The sequence below is a fragment of the Lissotriton helveticus genome, chromosome 6, assembly GCF_964261635.1.
Source record: "Lissotriton helveticus chromosome 6, aLisHel1.1, whole genome shotgun sequence".
Classification (NCBI taxonomy): Eukaryota; Metazoa; Chordata; class Amphibia; order Caudata; family Salamandridae; genus Lissotriton; species Lissotriton helveticus.
The window spans coordinates 469,818,070-469,845,084 of NC_136067.1; the positions used below are offsets into that span (position 1 = coordinate 469,818,070).

Consider the following 27,015-nt stretch of genomic DNA (forward strand, 5'->3'; position numbering starts at 1 on the left):
AGGAAGTGAGGGATGTCTGGTCAAGCAAAGAAAATGCCACTTGATAAACCATCGAAAATTGAGTGGCGAATCTCCTGAAAAAAAGGAGTTTTTCTATTTAGCACTTTTGCAACTTTTTAAGCCTTGGCGTGCAGAAGAGGAACTGCTTGGAGATTTCCTTTGTTACGAAGACTCTTTCAATGCTGCCAAGGAGACCATAGAATGTCCTGCTTTTCCCAAATATGTAGAAATGTTGAATGTGGAAATTGAGCAGGAAGCAACGATTGCAGCCGAGATTGCCAGAGACAGTTCTCAGGACAGTCAGAGTTCTGCTTCATTGAGTCAGGATCCACTAGGAGGACCTCTTATCGAAAATGAAGCTGCCACTGCTATGAATGAAGTGGAAAGAGCCATGGCACATGCTCAGGAGGATGCGGTTAACTTAGAAGAGTTGGAAAGACAACTCAACGTTGAGCAGAGGAAAATATATGACGAACTTACCATGCAAATTGATCATGGATTAAGTCATGACAAGAAAGAGTGCTCATGTACGTCGTTGAAGCCTGTCCGACTGTACGTGAGTGGAGAAGCGGGAACTGGAAAGAGTTTCCTTATTAAAGCAATTTCATGTTATTTGCAGGAAAGGACAGAGTCATCGCTGTCTTGTGTTGTCACCGCTCCAACTGGACTGGCAGCACATAACATTAAAGGGATTACTTTACATCGTTTACTGATGCTGCCAGTGGAGCATGACAACAAATTAGAATATCACAAGCTATCTGGAGATGCTTGTTTTGAAGTTTCAAGAGTCTTGAGGAAAATGAAACTTCTTATCATTGACGAAGTAAGCATGGTTTCCAATGTCATGCTTGCCTTTGTGCATTTGAGAATGCAAGAAGTTCTCAAAACAGAGTATGATGTGTTATTTGGTGGCAAACACATCATTGTTTTCGGAGATCTTCTGCAGCTGACACCAGTGAAAGGGCAACCTGTGTTCAAAATGCTCACGCATGAAGATACCAGGAAGTGCTTAGGGAGCATTGGCAACGTCAATATATGGTTAAACTTCAATTATGCTGAACTGCATGAAAATATGCGTCAGGCAAAGGATGAAGTTTACAAGACTATTCTACAAGATGTTAGAATTGGAAAAGTGACCGAGCATGGGAAAGAAGCTTTACATGCACGATTACTGACAAATTTATATCCAGACGAAGATGTTGTGCCTGAGAATATTTTTCAGAAAATTACTGAGAAAAAATCTGGAATATGTTTGATGCCAACTCTTGCAGAATGTGCCAAATTCAACAACAAAATGTTGCATTTAGAAAAGCAAGAGATTGTGAAACTGGAAGCTATTGACAGAGTAGAGCATATGGGATCAACAATTATTTTGTCTGAGAATCTGAAAACAAAATTGGATTCATTAGAGAAGAGTATATCTAAAACTGCAGGTTTTGAAAAGACTCTGAATGTGTGCTTGAACTGCCGTATAATTTTAAGAAGGAATTTACATGTTGAAAGAGGTCTGGTAAATGGATCAATGGGTATTGTTGTTGATTTTGTGAAATACAGAAATAGAGATGGAATTGAATTTTTAAAAATTAAATTTGATGGCATTGAGGAAGTACAGCTAATTGGTCGTTGTTCTGCTAGATTTTTGCTTGTAAAAGACGTATATGTTCGTCGTAAGCAGTTTCCTGTTTGCTTGGCATATGCGGTGACAATCCATAAATCGCAAGGTTTAAGTGTAGACTGTGCATTGGTGAATATTGGCAGTTCTGTGTTCAAGGAGGGTATGGCATATGTGGCATTGTCACGAGTTAGAACTTTATCGGGATTGTACTTGATTGAGTGTGATGTCACAAACATTTGTGCGGATCTAGATTGTGTTAAGGAATACAATAGGTTAAGAAGAGAGTATGCGCCACATTTGCCTCAGTATCCTTTGTTTGAGAAACGTGTGGTAGGCCGGAAACGAAGAAATGTGACCAATACTGGGGAGGTTGTAGCAAAAAGACGAAAAGTCGATGAACCTGAAATTATAAGCAGAAACAAAAAGGATTCTGTTGAAGATGTTGTTGGTTTTCAATTTGAAAACAGTTCTGGTGTCAACTGCTACGCTAATGTAGTGGTTAATGTTTTGTTTTCTCTAGAAAATGTAAAAGAAGAGATTGTGGTCAATTCTGATCAAAGATTTTGCAGTTTGTTAAATTCTGTGTTAGAGAAATGTAGCACTGATAGAACAAACATAGAAAGTGTGTCTGAAATTCGAAATCTGTTAGACAGATGTTCAGGCCAAACACAATTCTCTCAAAATAGTCAGCAAGATTGTCAGGAGTTTTTAATGTATATGCTTGATGTATTGCATGATGAAGGTGTAGATGTAGATCACCTGTTTGGGCTTTCTTGTCAATGGCAGCATGACTGCGAGAACTGTAGGGTATCAAGTACTACTAGTGTAGACTCAGAAAGATTTATATATTTAACTTTGCCAGACAGTAAATCAGTCTCTTTTAATAAGCTAGTAAAAGCAGCTGATCACAACATGGAGTGTAGCCAATGTAAATCTGAAATGATGTCCACATTATTTATACGAACATATGGCCAGTATGTCATTTTAATGTTCCAACGATGTAGGCCTGATGGAACAAAATTGACAACTTTAATTAAAAATTTTGTGGCTTCACAGTTGTCAATATCAGGAAGGACTTTTGTAACTGTAGCAATTATATATCATGATGGTCCTTCAATAACATCAGGACATTACACAGCTTATTTAAAGTGTAGAAATGGCTGGTCATTCTGCAATGATTCTGTTTTAATTTTCACAAAAAAATTGCCGTATGACCTTAAAAACTCTTACCTGGTGTTTTTAAAACCAAAATTTTAGGGAAAGAATCTCGGGATGTGCTCTGAGGAATTTCAAGAAGTTCTAATGGCTCCTACACGATTTGGCCTTGAGGATAAGTGTGGTACAGAGACATAACTTCTTACCATAACACTGGACGTCATGGAGAAATACGTGCACTTTGAATGAGTTCAGAAAAACTGTTTCTTTTTATAAGCTAATTGAAGCAGCCAATCAAAACATGGAGTAGAGGGAATGTAAGTCTGCAATGCTGTCTACTGTTTTACATTGCTTTGTGATTAAAAGTGATGTAGAGAATTAAATAATTGTACTAGTCATAAAGGTAGTGTAAGTCTGCTTCATAGTAAGCAGTATCAGTGTGATAGGAAATGTAGAACATGATTGAGCAAGAAGGGGAAGATATTACTAGTCCAGGATTGTGAAAATGATCTTCAACATTTTAATTGTGAAAGTTGCGGAAATACAACATGACGGGATTGGCTTAAAAGAATTCTAAGAGTTATAAATGGCTCAGACACGATTTGGCCTTGTGGAAACGTGTGGTAGAGAGCGAGAAGTCATTTATTGTATGTAACATGTTTTTGAAAACGATGGAGGTTTTCTTTCAGAAAGTGGCGGGTTGAAAGTAATAACAGCACAACAGAGTGTAAGCTGTTTATAGGACATCCTTGGCCGTCATGGAAAGTAAGTTAACTTTAAGGAGTTCTGAATTCTGATTTGTTATGTTGTATGGGTTTTTTAAACACAATCATTTTGATTGTGTTTTTTTTTCCCCGCTGTTATATGATGAATACCTTCAAGTCACTGTTTTAGTGAAATTTGATACATTCTGAGAACAGCAAAATTAAACCATTTAACATGTATAATTAATTCTGTTCTGTTTGCATTTATGATGTACATGTAGAACTGTGTAGGAGGCATGGAGAAGGTGAGGCTTCTGTAAGTGTCAAAGTTGTTGCATACAGTGCTTATATTCTACGTAGTCTTTTATATTTCATTACTTTCACTGTTTCTGACTGATCTAAATTTTTTTTTTTAAAAAGAACAGTAAGTATAAGGGAAGGAAACAGACAGTTATGTTAAAAGAAAGACAGCTGTAGGGAATAAACTAGGGATGCTGTTACCCGCAATCCTCTGCTGATGATGTCACTGAGCATGTCATGAATGATGTAATATGTGACGTCATCAGCAGTGGATTACGGGTAATAGTATCTCTAGTTTACTCCCCTATAGCTGTCTTTCTTTTAACATAACTGTCTGTTTCCTTCCCTTATACTTACTGTTCTTTTTAAAAAAAAAAAATTTTTGGTTCGCTTCCGGTTCGCGTACCGGCGAGCGAACTGGGAAGCGAACTAAGAGAAATAGAGGTTGACACAGTCCCAAATATTGTACCAATTTTTTAATAACGGGGAGGTAGTTCTGAAAAGAACTTTTTTTTTTATTGTTTTTGTTGTTTTATATTTTTTTATTATTTTTCTGAACATTTTTTTACTTTTTTTGAATTTTTCTGAACAGTTTTATATTTTTTTTGGGTTTTTTTCGGAGGGGGCAACGAAAACGATTCATTGTAAAGGGCTCAACAGGAGCAACAAAAAAAAAAAAGAATTTATTATTTGGGGCGTTTCGTACAAACTTGCATATGATAGTCAATAGCTCTGTTGATCAGAGTGATGCTACTTTCTCTGTAGCAAATGAATCCACTGCAATGTACGCAGACTTGTTTTACTTCACCAAATCTCATTTGTATATTTGGCACCATCTCCCTGCCCTCTGGTCCCGTTACTTCCGGTACAACAGATCTTCTGGCCATAATAGGGAGATTATCTAGGTCGTTACGAAACTGTGCAGCACTGTAGTTGTTAGGATGCCACCTAGTCATATGGCGATGCATTGTGTAGTTTCCGAAACTGTATTTTTTGTCGGTCCCTCTGGACAGTCTATCTTGACATATAAGGCAAGTTACGTATCTTGCATTTACTTTTTTCTGACCTTTGGGAATTTTAAAAAATTGCCAAATGAAGTTTGTTTTCTTTCCGGTGAGACGTCCTGGGCTCCTCAGGCAAAAAGTGCCTCTCTTCGTGCTCTTCCTCCTATTCCTCTTCTTCCTCTTCTTGCTGAATTATAACTTCAGCAGGTGGTCCAGTCTTCCTTGGATGTGGTGGAGGTGGTGGGGAAGCACCAGCTGAAGCTACTAAAGAAGCCATTGCTCACTGGTAACAAAGGGTCTTTCTCTCACAATGATGAAAGTCAGAGTGAGGAAAGAAGGAGGGATTTTCATCATTTGGGAAAAACAATAGTTCTCAACCAATGAAAAGTGTTCATTTTAGATTATATGACCTAGTCTTACATCATTAGGAAACCAAAATTGAAATGAACCAATGAAAAGTGTTATTACCAAGTCACATGACCTGCTGTGTTTACGTTACGCGCTTTGCACCGCCTCCCGGTTTGCTTCCAGAAACCTGCGCTTTGCGCCTCGGTAAGCGTACCAGTTCGCTAACGTAGCACGTCATATGACGTATCACGCGACAACGCGAAACGTCATGCGGACGGGAGGCGTCACGATGTTGTTTTCTAACGCGGCAGTTGCGGTAAAGGAACGTTTACCCGCTCGCGGTCTATTTTGCGGCATCAAGGTCAGCTAACGGGAAGCTTCCCGATTCGCGAAGCGGGAACGAAGAAAAAAAAATATTTAAAAAAAATTATTAATAAACATATCAAATATATTTTTGGATTTAAAGAAGAATACATTTTACAGCTACAGATATTAGCTGTTAAAAAACCAATGAAATTCACTGAAAAAACCTTAGGTTATAGACCATATATAGTTAGGAATTAGCATTTACAAAACCTTGAAAATTCACTGAAAAAACCATAGGTTATAGACCATATATAGTTAGGAATTAGCATTTAAAAAACCTTATTTTACTCACACAAAACCATTGAAATTCCATATATAGTTAGTTGCACTAACTATATATCGCGCACCCGCAATCCACTGCTGATGATGTCACATATTACATCTTTAATGACATGGTCAGTGACATCACTGATGACATCACTGATGACATCTCAAATGACATCACTGATGACATCACTGATGACATCATCCATTGACTGTGTGTTTCTGTAAAGTTTAAATATGTTTTACATATTGAAAAATGAGTAGATGTAGAAGTGCCTAAATAAAAGATTTAGTAGGTGCGTGACTGACTTTATGAATGAGTAAGTGATTAAATGTGTCTCACTGAGTGCATGGGTTAGTAACTAAACTGTCTTAATTTGTGCATCATTATGTCTGTTGTTCTGTAAAGTGCTGCATGTGTTGATCAGTAGCTATATAAGTAACTATATGGGTTATTGATTGATTGTCCAAGTATTTGTATGGGAGACTGAGTGTGTGTGAGGCTGGCTGGGAGATGTGTGACTCTGTGCAAATCAATGTGTTCTTGTATCAATGATTGTATAAGAGAGTAAGTATGTGTTAGTATATGTTTGAAAATGTAAGGTACTCTATGTTTAACTGTATAGATTAGAAAATGGAAGTGTGATTGATTCTTTACAGGACTGACTAGGTGTGTGAGTAACTCCATGGATGAGTGGCAGAGTGTGAGTGTCTGTATAGGTGTATGAGTGCATATGATAGTGTTGTAAAGATGAGTGAGTGTATGTATGAATGATTGTATGGGTGAATGAGTGAATGTGTGTGTAGACGTAGGAATCAGTGAGTGCGTATGTAGTAACTAGTATTGGTGTGTCAATGGTTTAAAAAATTATATTCTGTATTTAACACTGGGTGTAAAAGAGGTTATATTAAAGTGTGAGGAGATGCATTATATTGTCACATGAATGATGTCATCAGTGATGTCATTTGAGATGTCATCAGTGATGTCATCAGTGATGTCATTTGAGATGTTATCAGTGATGTCATTTGAGATGTCATCCGTGATGTCATCAGTGATGCCATTTTAGATGTCATCAGTGATGTCATCAGTGATGTCATTTGAGATGTCATCAGTGATGTCATCAGTGATGTCACTGACCATGTCATGAATGATGTAATATGTGACATCATCAGCAGTGGATTGCGGGTGCGCGATATATAGTTAGTGCAACTAACTATATATGGAATTTCAATGGTTTTGTGTGAGTAAAATAAGGTTTTTTAAATGCTAATTCCTAACTATATATGGTCTATAACCTATGGTTTTTTCAGTGAATTTTCAAGGTTTTGTAAATGCTAATTCCTAACTATATATGGTCTATAACCTATGTTTTTTTCAGTGAATATATATATATATATATATATTACCTACTGGCGATAGCCAGTAGGTATATATAGTTAGGATTTTTTTCCTATGGGATTTTTGAAAATTCTATGTCGAATAACTTTGGCGTTTGAGGACAGAATTGGCTGAAATTTTCAGGAAAATGGAACATTTTGTTTCTGAGCAGCCCCTGAAAATTTGGGGGGGTTTCGTCAAGGGGGGTCCGAGAAAAAAGGGGGGTCCCAAAACGTGTTTTTCCCATGCAATTTTCCATAGGGCGGTTGGCCTCACTTTTAGCCTGAACGGCTGAATGGATTTACACCAAACTTGGCAAAATTGTAGGGACTGGTAGCCCGATGTGCCTTTGCTATGTCTCAAGATATAGGCTCCAGTGGTTTTTACGAAAATTAACTTTGAAAAATATATATTGGGCTACATTGGGCTATATATATGTTGGAGCCCAAATGTAGCCCAATGTAGCCCAATGTAGCCCAAAGATGGCCACCAGAGACAAAAAAACCAAATGTAGCCCAAATATCAGCCAGATGTAGCCCAACTATAGCCCAATGACAGAATGTCCCAGAGTGTTCTAAAGAACAACTAGAGTGCTAACAGTCCTACTTATTACAAAGGTATGGCACACCTGAAGCCATCTTGATTGGAATAAAGTGGTAACTCTTAAAACATTTAATTTAAAAAGGAACAAAATGAGGGGGTTCATTTTGCCATAGAAAGTATGATTAGCGAATATATGACGAAATCCCGCATACCATCAGTCCGCAAAAAAAATCCCGCATGTACTATTAGGCCGCAAATTAAAATAACGAAAACGTTTAGAACGAATATGCCTTTAGCATACACTAAACAACTAAACTACCCTAAACCCTAAAACACTACCCCCAGCATGACCCTACACTACACAAACAGTACAACACTACCCTAAACCCTAAAACACTACCCCCAGCATGACCCTACACTACACAAACACTACAACACTACCCTAAACCCTAAAACACTACCTCCAGCATGACCCTACACTACGCAAACACTACAACACTACCCAAAACCCTAAAACACTACACCCCAGCATGACCCTACACTACGCAAACACTACAACACTACCCTAAACCCTACAACACTACCCCCAGCATGACCTTACACTACACAAACACTACAACACAACCCTAAACCCTAAAACACTACCCCCAGCATGACCCTACACTACGCAAACACTACAACACAACCCTAAACCCTAAAACACTACCCCCAGCATGATCCTACACTACGCAAACACTACAACACTACCCTAAACCCTAAAACACTACCCCCAGCATGACCCTACACTATGCAAACACTACAACACTACCCAAAACCCTAAAACACTACACCCCAGCATGACCCTACACTACGCAAACACTACAACACTACCCTAAACCCTAAAACACTACCCCAGCATCACCCTACACTACGCAAACACTACAACACTACTCAAAACCCTAAAACACTACACCCCAGCATGACCCTACACTACGCAAACACTACAACACTACCCTAAACCCTAAAACACTACCCCCAGCATGACCCTACACTACGCAAACACTACAACACTACCCTAAACCCTAAAACACTACCCCCAGCATGACCCTACACTACGCAAACACTACAACACTACCCTAAACCCTAAAACACTACCCCCAGCATGACCCTACACTACGCAAACACTACAACACTACCCTAAACCCTAAAACACTACCCCCAGCATGACCCTACACTACGCAAACACTACAACACTACCCAAAACCCTAAAACACTACCCCCAGCATGACCCTACACTACGCAAACACTACAACACTACCCAAAACCCTAAAACACTACCCCCCAGCATGACCCTACACTACGCAAACACTACAACACTACCCAAAACCCTAAAACACTACCCCCAGCATGACCCTACACTACGCAAACACTACAACACTACCCAAAACCCTAAAACACTACACCCCAGCATGACCCTACACTACGCAAACACTACAACACTACCCAAAACCCTAAAACACTACACCCCAGCATGACCCTACACTACGCAAACACTACAACACTACCCAAAACCCTAAAACACTACCCCCAGCATGACCCTACACTACGCAAACACTACAACACTACCCAAAACCCTAAAACACTACCCCCAGCATGACCCTACACTACGCAAACACTACAACACTACCCTAAACCCTAAAATACTACACCCCAGCATGACCCTACACTACGCAAACACTACAACACTACCCAAAACCCTAAAACACTACCCCCAGCATGACCCTACACTACGCAAACACTACAACACTATCCTAAACCCTAAAACACTACGCCCAGCATGACCCTACACTACGCAAACACTACAACACTACCCTAAACCCTAAAACACTAGCCCCAGCATCACCCTACACTACGCAAACACTACAACACAACCCTAAACCCTAAAACACTACCCCCAGCATGACCCTACACTACGCAAACACTACAACACAACCCTAAACCCTAAAACACTACCCCCAGCATGACCCTACACTAAACAACCACCACAACTCTACACTACACTAACACAACACTACACTACACAACACTACACTACACTACACAATCACTAACCCACGAAAAAATTAACACAAACCCACTTACCTCTCTCGTCATCGTGGTTTTCACAACGCAAATGCATTTACCATACATGCCTTTAAAACGTAATTCTTTGTAAAGGCATGCGCGATAAATGCACATGCGTTTTGAAAAAATGCGGGATAATGGTATGCGAGGTCAATGACCTTGCGGGATAATGGTATGCGGACTGAAAGTCTGCGGGATAAAAAATGCGGGAAAATGGCTGCAAACCATGATTAGCAGCAGACTTCCCTGGTGAGCACTAGCTTTACTACAGTGATCTAATGAGCAACTAGAGTGCTAACATTCAGAATTTATGGCAAATGTGTGACACATCTGAATGCCTTCTTGATAGAACCAAAGTAAACAAGCATTGAAAATGCAATAGATCTCGCCCTCGTTTAAGTTAAAGCCATTCTGTTTGTAATGAGGTGGCTTTTTAGCTTTGCTTTTATTAGTGTTTTTAAAACTTTCATGTAAATAACATGCATATGTATGCATATATGTATATGTATGCATGCATTTATATTTATATAGATATGCAGATTATATATGTTTATATATGTATATTACCTACTGGCGATAGCCAGTGGGTATATATAGTTAGGATTTTTTCTCTATGGGATTTCTGAAAATTCTATGTCTAATAACTTTGGCGTTTGTGGACGGAATTGGCTGAAATTTTCAGGAAAATGGCACATTTTGTTTCCGAGCAGCCCCTGAAAATTTGGGGGGGTTTCGTCAAGGGGGGGCCGAGAAAAAAGGGGGGTCCCAAAACGCGTTTTTCCCATTCATTTTTCCATAGGGCGGTTGGACTCACTTTTAGCTCGAACGGCTGAATAGATTTACATGAAACTTGGCAAAATTGTAGATATGGTTTGCCCGACGTGCCTTTGCTATGTCTCAATATATGTGCTCCAGTGGATTTTGAGAAATTAATGTTAAAAAAAATATATATATCTGTGACAGCGCTCCGGTTAGCGCCCCGGTTCGCGTACCTGACGCGTAACGGAACTTTGCGAAGCGAAGCTGATTGGCTCTCCGGTGTCTGTCAACATTCTAAACAGTCCGGAGCGGCCGCCATCTTGTCTCTCGGTACGATCCAGAGACAAGATGTGGTGAAAAACAAAGGGGGAAATGAAGGAAAGGGGGCAAGGCAGACCACTCTTGACCCCCTAGGATTGATGAGGGGGATATTAAAGTGCCCCGCGGGGCAAAAAAGAAAAAAAAAATTTTTTTGCGATTTTACGCCGTAGAGGCGCGTCCCGGTACGCGAACCGGGCAGCTCACCGGGCAGCTCACCGGGCAGCTAACCGGGCAGCTAACCGGCAGCGTAGGTTCGAGAGACAAGATGTGGTGAAAAAAGAAGGGGAAATGAAGGAAAGGGGGCAAGGTAAACCCCTCCTGACCCCCTAGGATTGATGAGGGGGATATTAAAGTCCCCCGCGATTTTTCGCGGTAGAGGCGCTTTCCGGTACACGAACCGGGCAGCTAATCGGCAGCGTAACGGGAGTCCGCCATCTTGTGTTTTTGGAGCGTCCGGTTCGCGTACCGGTAGCGTCCCGGTAAGCGTAACAAGGGGAAAACCAAGAGAAACAGTAAAAAAAAAATTAAGGGAATAGATTTCCAGCAAACTTGGCAAAATTGTAGGGACTGTTTGTTTGATGTGCCTTTGCAAGGCCTCAAGATATGTGCACGTGTGGATTTTGTCTAATTAAGGTTAAAAAAAATATATATATCTGTAAGCGTGCTCCGGCACGCTTACGTTACGGGTTTTGTTTGCGCTGCAGAGCCGATACGTCACGGTTATGCAACGCATCATGAGGCGTCTCACGTGGCTACGTTATACGTCACGTAATAAAGAATATATTTTACAGCTATAGATATTAGCTTTTAAAAAACCAATGAAATTCACTGAAAAAACCATAGGTTATAGACCATATATAGTTAGGAATTTGCATTTACAAAACCTTGAAAATTCACTGAAAAAACCATAGGTTAGAGACCATATATAGTTAGCTGGACATTTTATTGACATAAAACCAATGAAATTCCATATATAGTTAATTGCACTAACTATATATCGCGCACCCGCAATCCACTGCTGATGATGTCACATATTACATCATTCATGACATGGTCAGTGACATCACTGATGACATCACTGATGACATCTCAAATGACACCTCAAATGACATCACTGATGACATCATGACACACCAATACAGGTTACTACATACGCACTCACTGATTCCTACGTCTACACACCCATTCACTCATTCACCCATACAATCACTCATACATACAGTCACTCATTATTACAACACTATCATATGCACTCATACACCTAGTCAGTCCTGTGAAGAATCAATCACACTTCGATTTCCTCATCTATACAGTTAAACACAGAACACCATACTTTTCACACATATACTAACACATACTTACTCTCTTATACAATCACTGATACAAGTACACATTGATATGCACAGAGTCACACACCTCCCAGCCAGCCACACACACACTCAGTCTTCCATACATCCACTCATTCTTCAATATGTAAAACATATTTAAACTTTGCAAAAACACACAGACACTAGATGATGTCATCAGTGATGTCATTTGAGATGTCATCAGTGATGTCATCAGTGATGTCATTTGAGATGTCATCAGTGATGTCATCAGTGATGTCACTGACCATGTCATGAATGATGTAATATGTGACATCATCAGCAGTGGATTGCGGGTGCGCGATATATAGTTAGTGCAACTAACTATATATGGAATTTCATTGGTTTTATGTCAATAAAATGTCCAGCTAACTATATATGGTCTCTAACCTATGGTTTTTTCAGTGAATTTTCAAGGTTTTGTAAATGCAAATTCCTAACTATATATGGTCTATAACCTATGGTTTTTTCAGTGAATATATATATATATATATATATATATATATATTTGATAATAAAATTTATTTGCATTTGTAAGAAACAGACAGACAAAAGATAGCAGGTGATTACACAGTAAGTCAAAGTACATCTTCGGCAGACTGCAAAAATTTAAACCTTTCAAGCCAGTCCCATCATTGGATATTATTTTAATAAGATAACATTATTATTCACTGTAGACAATAATTACAAGATGTTTAGGTCAAGATACCATTTGAACTCAAATATTACTTGTTGTACAGAAAAGTTAACATTTGCATACTGATTCAGTAACCAGAATCATACTTACTTGAAAACTGAATTGAAAAACCAGATTTGCTGATGAAAAAATCACTGTCAAATTGCAGTGTTAAGGAGTTAAATGTACTATGAATATCATCAGGAAGAGCTGAACCACTCCATTCCTTCAGCTGAATGTTGCTGTCCATGGGGCCATCCCACACTTTTAGGATGTCATGAGAAACTTCAGTGTCAAAAACAATGAAGTGGAGGCTGAAAAACAAGAGTTTTGTTTTATATATCGGTAAGTATTATTTTAAATATAATACATACAGAGCATGTTCTCAAGACTAAGTCTATCTGAACAATGTACATGAGTGTACACATTATTAAAGGTGACTAAATTAACCTCTTCTAAATGAAATCCAACAGTTCAATTATTCAAGTCATTTTGTATTCTCACATTCTCAATGAGATTTTAGGCTTGATTAAAAACTCAGTGGACCGTTGTGACAGAGTAACCCAATCGCCGAGTTCTAAATCAGGTCATTTGTCTATGTTGAAAGTGATGGAAATTTAAAACAAATATAGAAACCAGAATTTGGGGGCCGCAGAAACAGGTGGAGGTCAGGAAGGGTGTAATAATTGTCCAATTACTTAAAGTACTAGTCTTCCTCATCACAGTTCTTGCCAGTACAGTACACTAACATCATGGAAAGGTGAGTCTTGATTATCCCCATCTCTAAACAAAATTCCTTTAATACAACTCACAGCTTTTTGAAATGCACCCTCTTCCTGCATGTTTACCAAAGAACCCGTCCTCCCCCACACACTTCCTGTATGCCAAAAACCAGTAATGACACAATAAGAAGGGCTGGGAAGGGAAGAACAAATGCATTTGGCAGGGATAGCTATGACTCATAGTAATGATGATTACTGGTATGTTTACAACCCATTACCCCTTACATAGCCTTACACATTGGAGTTCTTGCCAACTGATGATGTACCAAGATGTACACCAAATTTAAAATATAATAATAAAATACAACATGTTAACACCAAACATAAAATATTTATTAGGAAATCATAAAGACACAATTGGATTTTCAAGACAAATAACCAGACCCAAAGAATGCAGATGAAGAACATCCTATTTGCAGCCAATAATATTGATCAAAAGTAAGGTGGGGCATGTAGCAGCTGCACAGATGTCTTTCAGGGAGACTGTACATCATGATCCTGTAGAAAGACCCTAAATACCAATAGGCATCATAACCTGGACCCTTGAGTAAGTGACCATAATGGTTGTCCACACCCACCTACTCAAAGCAAGCATAGTAAGGCTACTTGTCCATAATAGAGGGACCACCCAATTTACAAAAGAGTATCAGACAAAAGAAAGGAAGCTGCCACATTTGCACAAATAGAAATACATCTCTTGTGTGAAAAACGACTTCCCCAGGTTGTTCTGGGTTCAGGCAAAACAATGATCTACAGAAACCATGAAGCTTCTATAGGTAGGAACGTTAGATCCAGTTTTTCCACCACAATCTGGAAAAAGCATTAACAAGCATGGGCTGAAAAAAGTAGAGCCCCCTTCCAATTAATCAAACATATGGGATGATATGATGGTCCTTAAGAAAGAACAGGGGTAAACAGACAAAATATCGATTTTAAAATATCGAATGGACAAAATATCGACTTCAAAATATAGAATGGACAAAATATCGAATTGACAGAATATAGTCATCAAAAATATCGTTTTTAATGTAAGTAATGTAATATCGAATTTTAAAAATATAGAAAGTCAAAATATCGAAGTATATAATATGGATGTATGACGTTACAACGCATACTTTTACCACGCATACCTTTACAACGCGGTATTTACAACGAATACCGTTACAACGCATAGCGCTTAGAGGTGCTGGATAGTGGTAAGTATAATTTTCTATTCCAACTCCAGTCCCCGTGGACACTAGGGAAGGTGTTGGATAGAAAATTAAACTTATTACTTACCCTAGAGCGCCCCCCAGCGCAATGCGTTGTAATGGTATGCGTGGTAATACCTGCATTGTAATGGTAGTGCGTTGTAAAAATTTCGTTGTAAACGTTGCATACCATATAATATAGGTTATTAAAATTATCGAATGTTTAATAATATCGAATTTTTTATAGTGTTTTTTATGTTATTATATGTGTAAAAAGTGTGCATTTATGTTATATTTTATTTTAATTAATGAATTTTATGTTATTTAATTTTTGTGTAATTTAATTCTGTAGCGGGTTGTGGGTTTATAGGGGAATAGGGTGGGAAGTAATTTAATTATAATTAATTAAATATGTACATTTATTTATTGGTATTTATTTTGAATTAAGTGTTAATTAATTTTTATTTGGTAATTAATTTAATTTTATTTGCCAATTAATTTTATTTAATTGATTAATTGATAATCATGTTAATTCTACTAATTTATTTTCTGTAGCGGGTTGTGGGTTTATAGGGGAATAGGGTGGGAAGTAATTTAATTATAATTAATTAAATATGTAAATGTATTTATTGGTATTTACTTTGAATTAATTGTTAATTAATTTTTAATTGCTAATTAATTAATTGGTATTTTGTAATTAATTTGTATTAATAGGTAACTAATTGTAATAATTTATTTTAAATTGTATTTTTAATTGATTAGTTATTATATTATATTAAATTGGTAATTACTTTTGATTAATTTTTCATAGATATTAATATATCTATTTTTTAAAATAATATATGAAGTATTTACTTTCCCTACTGTTGCACTCACTGGATTGGGAATAGTAATTTTTACCCCTACGCTATCCAACGCTTTCCCTACTGTTGCACTCTCTGGAGTGGAAATAGTAATTTTTACCCCTACGCTATCCAACGCTTTTCCTACTGTTGCACTCTCTGGAGTGGGAATAGTAATTTTTACCCCTACGCTATCCAACGTTTTTCCTACTGTTGCACTCTCTGGAGTGGGAATAGTAATTTTTACCCCTACGCTATCCTATGCTTTTCCTACTGTTGCACTCATTGGAGTGGGAATAGTAATTTTTACCCCTACGCTATCCAACGCTTTCACTACTGTTGCACTCTTTGGAGTGGGAATAGTAATTTTTACCCCTACCCTATCCAACGCTTTCCTTACTGTTGCACTCTCTGGAGTGGGAATAGTAATTTTTACCCCTACGCTATCCAACGCTTTCCCTACTGTTGCACTCTCTGGAGTGGGAATAGTAATCTTTACCCCTACACTATCCAACGCTTTCCCTACTGTTGCACTCTTTGGAGTGGGAATAGTAATTTTTACCCCTACGCTATCCAACGCTTTCCCTACTGTTGCACTCTCTGGAGTGGGAATAGTAATTTTTACCCCTACGCTATCCAACGCTTTCCCTACTGTTGCACTCATTGGAGTGGGAATAGTAATTGTTACCCCTACGCTATCCAATGCTTTCCCTACTGTTGCGCTCTTTGGAGTGGGAATAGTAATTTTTGCCCCTACGCTATCCAATGCTTTCCCTACTGTTGCACTCTCTGGAGTGGGAATAGTAATTTTTACACTCCCGCTATCCTACGGTAATATTATTGCATATTTTTTATTTATATTATGTTACTATATATATATATATATATATGTTTTAATAAATATGATTGTATTTTTTTATAACTTTAATTAATTATTTAATACATTTAATGTAATTTAAGTATTTTTGAGTGTATTTTAATTATTAATTTTTTATATTTTTTTAATTTAACATTGTTTTTAAGAAATTCGATATTTTTACAAACTATATATTTTTTAACAATATTTTTGACTCGATATTTTAGTACTTACCTGTTTGTAGATAGAAACTCGATATTTTGTCTGTCGATATTTTGTCGCCGATATTTTTGGTAGTCGATATTATGTCCGTCGATATTGTCAGTGATCCAGAACAGGATTTCGTATGTCAGAAAATACACTGCTACAGACTACAACAGCTTTAAAAGAGGATTTGAAGGGCAGAAAACAAGAAAGAAATATGTGTGTATGTTTGTAACGGATGACAGACAAGTCTATAATGTTCAAAACTGTTCAAGAGTTTGCTGGTGAATAGCTCCAAATGGGAATATTCAGGACACATTTCTCCTCAAGGCCCTGGTGAAGGGCAAAGTTGCCCACTCTTTACACATCACTAAAACCTAAACACAAATGACACCTGAAACACAAAATGTATGTGCACTTTGCACATGAATGGCACGCGGCTTATGATTCTTACACATGTTGCACTTGGCCCTACATAGAATGTGTTACTAATGTCAAGGAAAATGCATTTAATGAGTAATGTAGAATCTGACTTTAGGATTAAAGGATGTCTTCACAAAACTATTCATATAATAATGTGATCGGCATGCCATAAATACATTTTACATGATTGTTATTACAAAAATAATTTACACGAAATAACACTTATTTTACTGATTAATGAGACATTTGTAATGTGTAACTTACTATAATCCATCATTTTCATTTCACTGCTGAGGATTTTTCACTCAATTCATTAGTGTGTGCAATTTGGTCTGCGTAACTGCGAGAGATATCATTCTTAGCTTTAAATTATCCTCATATGTGTAGGATGTTAAAATAGGTTGAATGATAGCATTTCATCAATGTTAGCATTAATGTTTCATGTATGTACTTTTAAATATAGTTCCCAAGTACACTCATTGTTCTACAATATCATTACTTCCTACATGGTTATTGGACTATGAACTAAAAGTACTAAAGACATATTATAGATGTATATGTCTAAATGTGCACATGCATATTAATGTACAGTATAGGTTTAATGTCTTAAGTTAATTGGTTTACACTTGAGGCGTAAATCTTTGTTCCATAAGAACTCCCTTGGTTTCTGCATTTCCTACTGACTTGCTTTCTTTGCAGGCGTTCTCGCCAAATGTTAGTTTTGAATTAGGTATATTCTAGTAATAAGCAAAAGATACATGTCTGGAAACAGATTCCAATGGCAAGCGCATGAGAACTCCGTAAACAAACAATTGACTTTTGTTTTAATCCATGAGTGTCGATTTTCCCATGTTCAGTGTAGGACTTTTCTTTGATGTTTCCACGTGCACCGATATAGACATTTTGAAACAAATACAAAGGATTCCTATTGATGACAAACTTAAAGGGGAGTTGGCAACAAAACTTAGGAGTTATAACTTATAGTTGTCAACACAAGAGAAGCAGATCCCGATGCAGAGCGGAGAAGCAGCTGAGGGTAAATGATTTGATTTTCCTTGCAGACCGCATGCTGAACTTCTATGCTGAACTCTTTCTGCAGACTCTATGCAGAATCTTCTATAGACTCCGACCCAAACCGTTTTACCTATTCCCTAAATCCCCCCTGCCCTTAAAGGACTGTTAGAGACGTTTCCCAATGTCTCAGTAATTTCTCCAAGTATGGCTTAGATCAACACTACCTGACTCATTGAAGACTCCTGATCGAGCTTCCAAAATGCTATTGCTAATACTTCTTCCACTCTTTCGCCTGATTCCTATTGTCTTTTGCAGAAATGTACTATGATCATTTATGTGCTTTAGTCTGTATCATAAAAAGTTATATTGTTACTGCATAGAAAATACCAAGTTAGGTTGTAGTTCGAGTATCAGTTTTTAATGTTTTTGTTTTGCATCATGGCTACAGAGCTGCTTGCATGTCTGATCCTTGTTTGTGGAAATGTTTTGTAGGAGGCTTGGTCTTCCAGTTGCAATACTATACTTATATAGTCTGATTTTATGAGTAATATATCTGACGTTGATCACTAATTTGTAATAAACACCCTTGTACTTGCCTACCAAATCCTGGTCTTCATTGTGTAGCCAAATTGGTTGCATTGTTATTTGAATGTAGATGGACAAGTAATGACAACTCTCTTTCTCCTCAGTGCAACAATAAAGGCCCATCGGTGGAACAAGGTAGTAAGTGAGTGATAGTAAATGATCTAGCTGAGGAAGTAAATCCAGAGAATCACATCATGGGCCCAGCATTGCAAGGACTAATCCACTGGATCAGCCCTAACAGAGGGCAATTTCTCTTATAAAATGAAGGGATAAACTTTTAACATCTCCTAAAAAAAACAAGAATCTGAAAAGGATCAAACATTCAAGAATAGAGCCCATGTGGCATGCTCCATTGAGAGTAATGGTTTCAGTATCTTTCATAAACCCGTAAAGTCACTCACCAGTGAGAATTCTGGGTATCTAAGGCTACATCTCAGGGCCACCATTTCTCAGAAGGCCTGTCCACTCACTTTCCAGTCTTTTGGGCAAAGACAGAGCAAGGCAGCTTGTGATAACAATGGAGGGGTGGAGATGGCTAACACAGGAGAAGTCATGGCCAACTCTCAGTCAGATGATGCAGTAGCAGAAACTTGCATAGATCCCAGGATGAAAGTCACTTCCTTAGCCCAGATCCTTTTGAGCACATGGGAAGCAGTGGGTCAAGAAAAGGAAATTGCATCAATACACCAGGCTTGAAAAATCTTGGGAGCAAGGTCTATACCTAGAACAAAAATATGCCCACCACTTGAGGCCCTTAAAAAAGTATTCAAAAACAGATTATGGTAATGATGGCAGTCTAGTATTATGCGAAACTTTCCCCAACCACTAAGCATGCATTTTCACTATTTCTCTGGAAGGATATCGGCCTCAAGAGCTTCAAATGCAATTTCCTTCAAAAGCATACTGCGGACAATCATGTCCTGAGACAGGCATACTGTTTTCCCTGTCAATTGATATACCTCTTCAGCTGGTTGTTGGTGCATACCATATCCCTCTTCTCATATGCAAAGTACATCAGGGCCATGTGACTGACCAGGGGCTGACTTTAATTGGAGGTTTACAAAGCCTACTACTGTGACCTGATGTTTGTACTTCATAATCTAGTACTTTAGCCACAATCTCAGGAATCACAGTTGAGGACAGAGTCAGCGAAATCCCCCCTGCCTAAAGTCCCAAGTGCAGCCACCTAATAGTTCTTCTTTAACAATTGCACTAATGGGAGTGGGGTACATATAATCCCCTCAATGCTGAGCTACCAGATGATATGACAGTGGTATCAGATGCACTTAAAACTAGGCATCCATCACTGTGGAGGAAGCCATATCCTCCTTGAGGTGAAGGCATAGACAGGCTGACAATTGTGAAAGGTCCATGGCAGTTGACATAAAAGTAAGAACTCTGCTGAAAGGCAGAAATATCATTTCAATACTTTGTGAAATTAGTTTTCTTGAAATGTGGATTCTGGAATGGCTGCAGAGAGGATTTGCCGAAATGTAAGATGTTCAATGGATGCATAACATGGATGCACAATATTCCTATCTTTTAACAAATGTGGGTCAATATGAAGTGTACCATTGTGAAAGAATATAAAAGGAATAGACAGAGGGAAGGGGCAAAGTTAGCAAGTAAATAACTCAGCTATTCTTACATGGGAAATGGACTTGATTAATAAGCACACAGTGGGTAACAGATGGAGCATATATGTGAAATAAAACAGGATGAAACCTTATTCATCAAATTGAGCACACTTCTTTTGAAAAGGAATATGCTTCTTGAGGAAGTCTTCACTAAAATAAATACTGGCAAGATGGCAGTCATATCCAAGAAATCTCCAGAGCATGTTTCAAAAAATGTTGCTCCTCCCAAAAGACAATCTTTAGGTCAAGTTCACCATGTACACTCTTATGGGTCTGACTGATTTGAACCCCCTCCCAAACATCAGTTATGCACAACTCCCACTGTTTATTGTGACCCAATAAATATATTTTCCTAGGATGCTAAAGGTATTAATCAAAGTACATACCTACCAAGCACTGACGTTTACTCCTTTGCAAAACAAATCTTTGACACCAAGTTCACAAACTGGCTTAAATAATAAACATTTGCAAAATGGGTATGTTCCTCCAACAGACACTCGGTCAAGGCAGAAAAGACACATGTTGAAGATTTACATTGTGTTGGACATTGCCAGAGGCTTACGATCAAAAAGCCCTAGTGAAATAACTGAATATAAGAAATACTGTGTTCCTTATCACAAAGGCCCCCTAACCATGCCACTTCTCACCAGCCACACCAGCTAAAGGAACATTTAAAGGAATGAAGTACTAGGGACATCTTTTCACACACAGCCAAATTAAATTAAAATAAAATATCAAATGCATATAGGCACAATAGAAGCCACACTAGACTATGGGTTAAGGAGTGAAAACAAGCAATATCCAGTGAATATCAAAAAGCCTAAATGGATGAAAAAAGTATTGGACTCAAAAACGGTTTCATGCCCTACTTACTAGAACCATTATACATACCATTAGAAAAAAATGTTAACAAAGAAGAGTAAGAACAGGCAATGTGTCATGGGGTCTTTGAATTTCATGGGTTGATCCGAGGAGTTGTTCAACATTTTGGGCTACATGTATCAAAATTGTAAATTGTGAATACCTAATTGTGAATTTCTGAGAATCGCAATTAGGTAATCGCAATTTATAATGCATGACACTCAAAGAGTTTCATATAGCGATTTCTAGGGGGTTGCACATCGCTCTACCTCATTAATAGTAATGAGGTAGATCACAATTGCCAACTCCATGGGAATCGCTAAAATCACAGGGATGGCGGCCTGCTGAGGTCAGCAGACCACCATGTCCATGATTGCTTTTAAACAAAGCACTCTTTTTTTTATATGCAGCCCATTTTTCTTAAGGGAAAACGGGATGAGTTTCAAAAACAAAAATGAAAAGTTTTCTTTTTATCTTATAAGAGTAGACAGTGGTCCGTGGGACCATTGCCTGCCCTTAAAAAATGCTGCAACAAATATTCACAAAGGGGAAAGGGTCCCTTTGGGACCCCTTCCCATTTGCTAATGGGTTTCCACCTACTTGAAGTAGGTGGTAAAATGCAAATGTTTTGCGGCAGCATTTCAGTCACAAAACATTCGTACATACTGATGCCCTTCGGTATTAGGAAGGGACGGCCTAAACACGCCCCTTCCTAATATCGAATTGCAAACCCATTTTGCGATTCAGTAACAGGTTACCGAATCGCAACATGGGTTTTAATACATGTAAAAATCCTTTTTAGCATTCGCAAATGGGCAGATTCAGCGTTGGCCCATTTGCGAATGCTAAATAGCTTGATACATGTAGCCCATTGTTGCTTAAAGAAGGTGGTAGACCTTGGGAACTTTCATATTGCACACCAGTAAATAGAAATGAATGAAATGAAATGAAATAGGGATTTGTAACGCGCACTAATACCCGGAGGTGTCTAGGCGCAGCGGCTCAGATCTGAAGTGTGCGCCTGAATGGAAGAAACAAAAAGAGATAGCCACTATGATGTTAAACAGCAAGATTGTTAGGGATTTGCAGAAAACCATGAGGTTATTTTCTGTCTTCAGTCATATTGGGAGTGAGTTCCACAGCTTCACTGTCCCTGTCACGAAACTTCTCCCTCCCCAAGTTGCCAATTTGACTTTAGGGGCTGCAAGATTGGCAGAGGTAGCAGAGTGAAGCTCCCTGCCAGGGAGATACCACTGAAAATTGTTTGTCAGGAAAACCTGTCCCAGTCCATGGAATGCCTTGAAGGCAGTGCAGAGGGCCTTGAAATCTATCCTTCTGTTTACAGGTAGCCAGTGCAAGGAAGGTAGGGCATGTCCTACCGATTGCTGGTTAGGGATATCGAGCAGCAGCTGGGCTTCTGCATTTTGTAGGACCTGCATCTTATTTAGGAGATGAGTGCGTATGTTCAGGAATAGTCTGTTGCAATAATCCAGTCAGGACAGTATGAGTGCAGTCACCACCGCTTTCTGGAGCTGTAGCTCATCTGTCTGATGGTTTTAATCAAAAAGAAGCATGATGAGGTAGTAGTGTTAATTTGCCCCCAAAGCATAGTTTGGACTCAAAAATGACTCAGAGGTTTTTCACTTTATTGGATGGAGTGGAAATTTCGCCCATTTCCTGTGGCCACCATTTGGGACCCCAGAGAGCGGTATTGTTTCCAAAAAGGAGCACCTCTGGTTTTTCGTGCGTTCAATTTGAGGTGGTTTCGGACCATCCACTGCCCAACCTTGAACAGGCATTCTTGAAATCTTAGAGTGGTGTACATATGTTCTCCAGCGAAGGACACCACGATTTGTGTGTCATCGGCGTATGACACTGTTTTGAAGCCAAATGATTTTATGAGCAAGCAGAGGGGAGTAACATATAGATTAAAAAGTGTTGGACTCAGTGAGGAGCCCTATGGCACTCCGCAGGGCAAGGTGAACCAAGACGAGCTATGCCCTTCATGGAGAAGTGTGGCTCAAATGGTTAGAGCGGCAGACCCTGATGCAGAGGTGTGGCCCGGGACCAGGGTTCAATACCCGCCTCAGCGGGTCTTGGGCTCAATTTCCTCGGACCCGATAATTCTTGCCTCGGTGCCTATTCTAATCATGGGTCCCACTCTGTGACTCTGGGCAATAGCTTGCTTAATCTCCACAACGGCCCCAAAAGCGCTGGGATGCCTGGTTTCACCCTGGGGGTGCCCAGGAGTGGACACTCACAGGGAAAAGCAGGAAGGGTTCCTAAGCGTTATACGTACAGCGCCGGGACACTACCTTCGGGAAGTAGCTGTGCACTCTATAAATATTGGTACGGTACATTTACACCCTCTGTTCTCTGTCAGTGAGAAAGGATTTTAGAAGGGGCAGTGCCTTGCCCTTAACTCCCATGGAAAAAAGGTGACTAATAAGCTTGTTGTGGTCAACCACGTTGAAGGCTGTCAAGAGGTCCAATACGATCAGTGCTGCCTTCCCGCCTTTATCCAGAACCTCTCTAATTTGCTCCGACATATTTATCAGGGATAGCTTGGTGCCATGTTGACTTCTGAAGCCATACTGCGCACAATCCAATAGCGTGTTATTCACCAAGAACTTGGTGAGTTGTGTATTCATGGCCTTCTCGATTACCTTAGAGGGCAGGGGAAGCCGCGAGATAGGCCGATAGCTGTTCACGTCTTGACAGTCCAAGCAAAGTTTCTTCAATAACAGGACAGGTGTATTATCCCAAAAACTTGTTACAAAGCAATTAGTTGACGTTGTGTTTAATATTGCATATGCATAGTCAGCATGTGCTGTATAACCTTCATCAATAAAGAGGTGTTCCACTCACAAGTAAACCTATAGTATTAAGACAAACAGTAAGTGAAGCTAAATCTTTATTCCGGGTGAGTACTCTTACATTTTAAATATCTGTGATAAACCCAATCCTCAAGAGCCCAGAAAATGATTAGCTCATGCCTTTTCTGTCATATCCATCAAAACACTTTGTGCAGGGATCTGAAGTTCAGTTACAGTTCTTTTGTTTAAAACATCGTCATAGGCAAGGTTCGTGTGAGGCATGCACGTAAAAAGCGTTGTTCACAGATTGATAATTTGAAGATAGTGGTGGATAGAAGCTAGAAACAGTGTAAGAGCACTAAATTTGCTATATCGTTGATCCGCCTTCAATGTAAGAATAGCTGCCTTGAACAAAAGAATATCCACTTGTGCTCCAATGCCTGGCTCACTCATGATTCATGTTAAGTATGCCCCAAGGCAGGTAGCCTCATTAAATCATCTGCACTCTTGAAGAGTGGCAATATAGCCCTTTGGATTATTTTAAACACTACGCAATGAAATTGCCTGACTTAAATTTGAATAAGTAAATTAGGTGCATCTGTATCCTAACAGCTTCTTTGATCAATTAAAAACACAGCCAAAATGTGTTATCGGTACTTTCTCTGAAACTTAACAAGCTGGATCATATTCTTTTCTCTGTCTTCCGGTTTAACAATTAATTCAATTAACATCTTTGAATGAAGTGCACAGAGAAACTAGTGATTTGAGCTTGACGAGTGACATGTTTCAGTTATGATTCAGTTTAGCAGCTGTATGTAATCCTTATTCAGAATCCTGCTTGCCGTTCCTTTGAAGATTTGGAGCAGGGTTTTCTGAGTAGAGGTGGCCACCTTCAGAAACTCTGTCTTTGGGTTTCCACTAGAGCCTATTCATCTCAAGGACATGAAGGTGATATTTTTGTCACATTATTGTTTATTGGCTTCAATATTATTTTCAATATGAACAACAGGAACATACTCTAACCCAAAATGGCTGCTGTGCACAGTGAAAATTCCAATCGCTCTCTCAATTAACATGAACATGGAGCCCTATAAAGTTTTTTGACTTTCCTTCACCTAAATGGACAGGGGCATAATTAAGTACATTAGAGGTTACCATTTCAATAAACCTTTCTTCTAAACCTAGTAGCTACAAATGTTGTAAAGAAGCAATGGTGAGTTCAATACAAAAAGAAGCAATAGTGAGTGCAATAAGGTGAATGCAGGGTCAGCATGAGGAGGTCGCAGTGTTTGCAGTTTATTGGAACAAACAACAATCAGCCTAGTAAGGATGTCATAGCCAATATGCTCATAACAGTAAACCAGGTTGAGTGAGCGTGTGATACATAGTTCTCGTTGCATTATGTAGCCACAGATATAAAATATCAATTGAAGATTTTGTGAAAAAGGTGTAGTTAGTACAACTCTATTTTCACTGTACTCTCTAGTATATGACAACATTCAAACTTCTGACAACATGCCTGAATATACAACATATGGCCCATAATATCATATGTCAAATACCATAGTGCCAGTGAATAAAGACAATGAACAGTTTTAACATTACATTTCCTTAATATGGATACCTGTGCTTGGGGGGGGGAGATATTGTAGAAGAATGCTATGCAATTTTAGGTGTAATTTCAGGTTTATTTAGATGATGTACACAGCATTGTTGATAATAAGAAAATAAGGTCACCTAATACAATCTGGTAAACCTGCCTTCACCACACAGTGCAAGCTTGTTGTTAACAGTGTTAATTACTCTAAAAAGCGGATCTATTTCCAAGTACTTAAATTTAACTTTGAAAGCTTTAGAGCTTTATCTCGCTTTTTAAAATTGTGAGTCATTCAAGAAAAGCACTAGGTAACCGAAATACCCCCATAAATTATTTTTACCAGTTATATGTATCCAATGCTCTTCTACTTGCCAATCTAGGTTTGGCTCACTAAATACACTAAATGCAATTTTGAAATACAAACTTAAGCAAAATTGATAGTAATAGACTGAGGCTCTTGTTACAAGTGGGAATACGATATTTTTCCCACCAATTAAAGTTCACTATTCCAGGAATAACACACTTGAGGGGTGAAATAAGCATGGCTTATTACAGGCTTAGTTCTTAACCCGGAACATGATATCATCAAAAAGTTCATGCTTTCTGTAATTCGCAGTATTTACTGGATCTCTTCCCCATTACAATTTTGATTGAAACCTTTCGGCAGCCTCTGCACCAGCAGGTGTTTTCCAGTGGTTGTTCATTACAGTGAAACTCATAATCGAGACCTAAGCCTCATGAATAAATAAAACCCACAAAATCCTGAACTAGGAAAGACGATGAGCGTGTGCACAAGTAATTCGATGTGGAAGCTAGACATGAGCAAGTCAAACTATGAGTTTATTTAAGTTTAATCTTTGTTTTGATACCTATAGATGTCCAATTTATAAATATAGTCTCTCTTGTGTTAGATGTAATACTGCAGCACTAATAAAAGTTTAATAGCCTATGCATTGCTTACGACCCCTACTGAAGCGGCAAAGCCAATTTGTTTAAACAAGGAAATCTACACTGTACCAAATTTGTCACGATCCATGAGGGGAAAAAAATTAACTTGCTGAATCAAAAAAAATCATTTAAGGCAAACAGAAACCCGGTGTGTAAATATCCTTTTGTTTCCTAGTGACATGATGTTAGTAAATTGATAGCAAGCGCGTTTATGAACTTGGGTTGGTGAACTTGTAGTTTCAGTTGCAGAACTGTAGGATAAGAGCTGCGGGTTGTAAGTTACCTTGGAAAAACACATTGCTAGGCAGTTTTGGAACATTCCTGTGTTTATTTGTGTGTTATGGGTTTTCCTGGAGGACG

At 38.6% G+C, this 27,015-nt stretch overlaps 1 protein-coding gene across 1 annotated transcript in view; it reads right to left on the reverse strand.

Annotated features, from left to right (window-relative positions):
• Positions 1 to 27,015, reverse strand: part of CSMD1 (CUB and Sushi multiple domains 1) — a 4,503,734-nt gene that overhangs the window by 1,686,702 nt on the left and 2,790,017 nt on the right. The window contains exon 26 of the mRNA XM_078647516.1: positions 13,012 to 13,214. Coding sequence (XP_078503642.1) covers positions 13,012 to 13,214 — 203 coding nt within the window. The remainder of the gene's footprint in view (positions 1 to 13,011; positions 13,215 to 27,015) is intronic.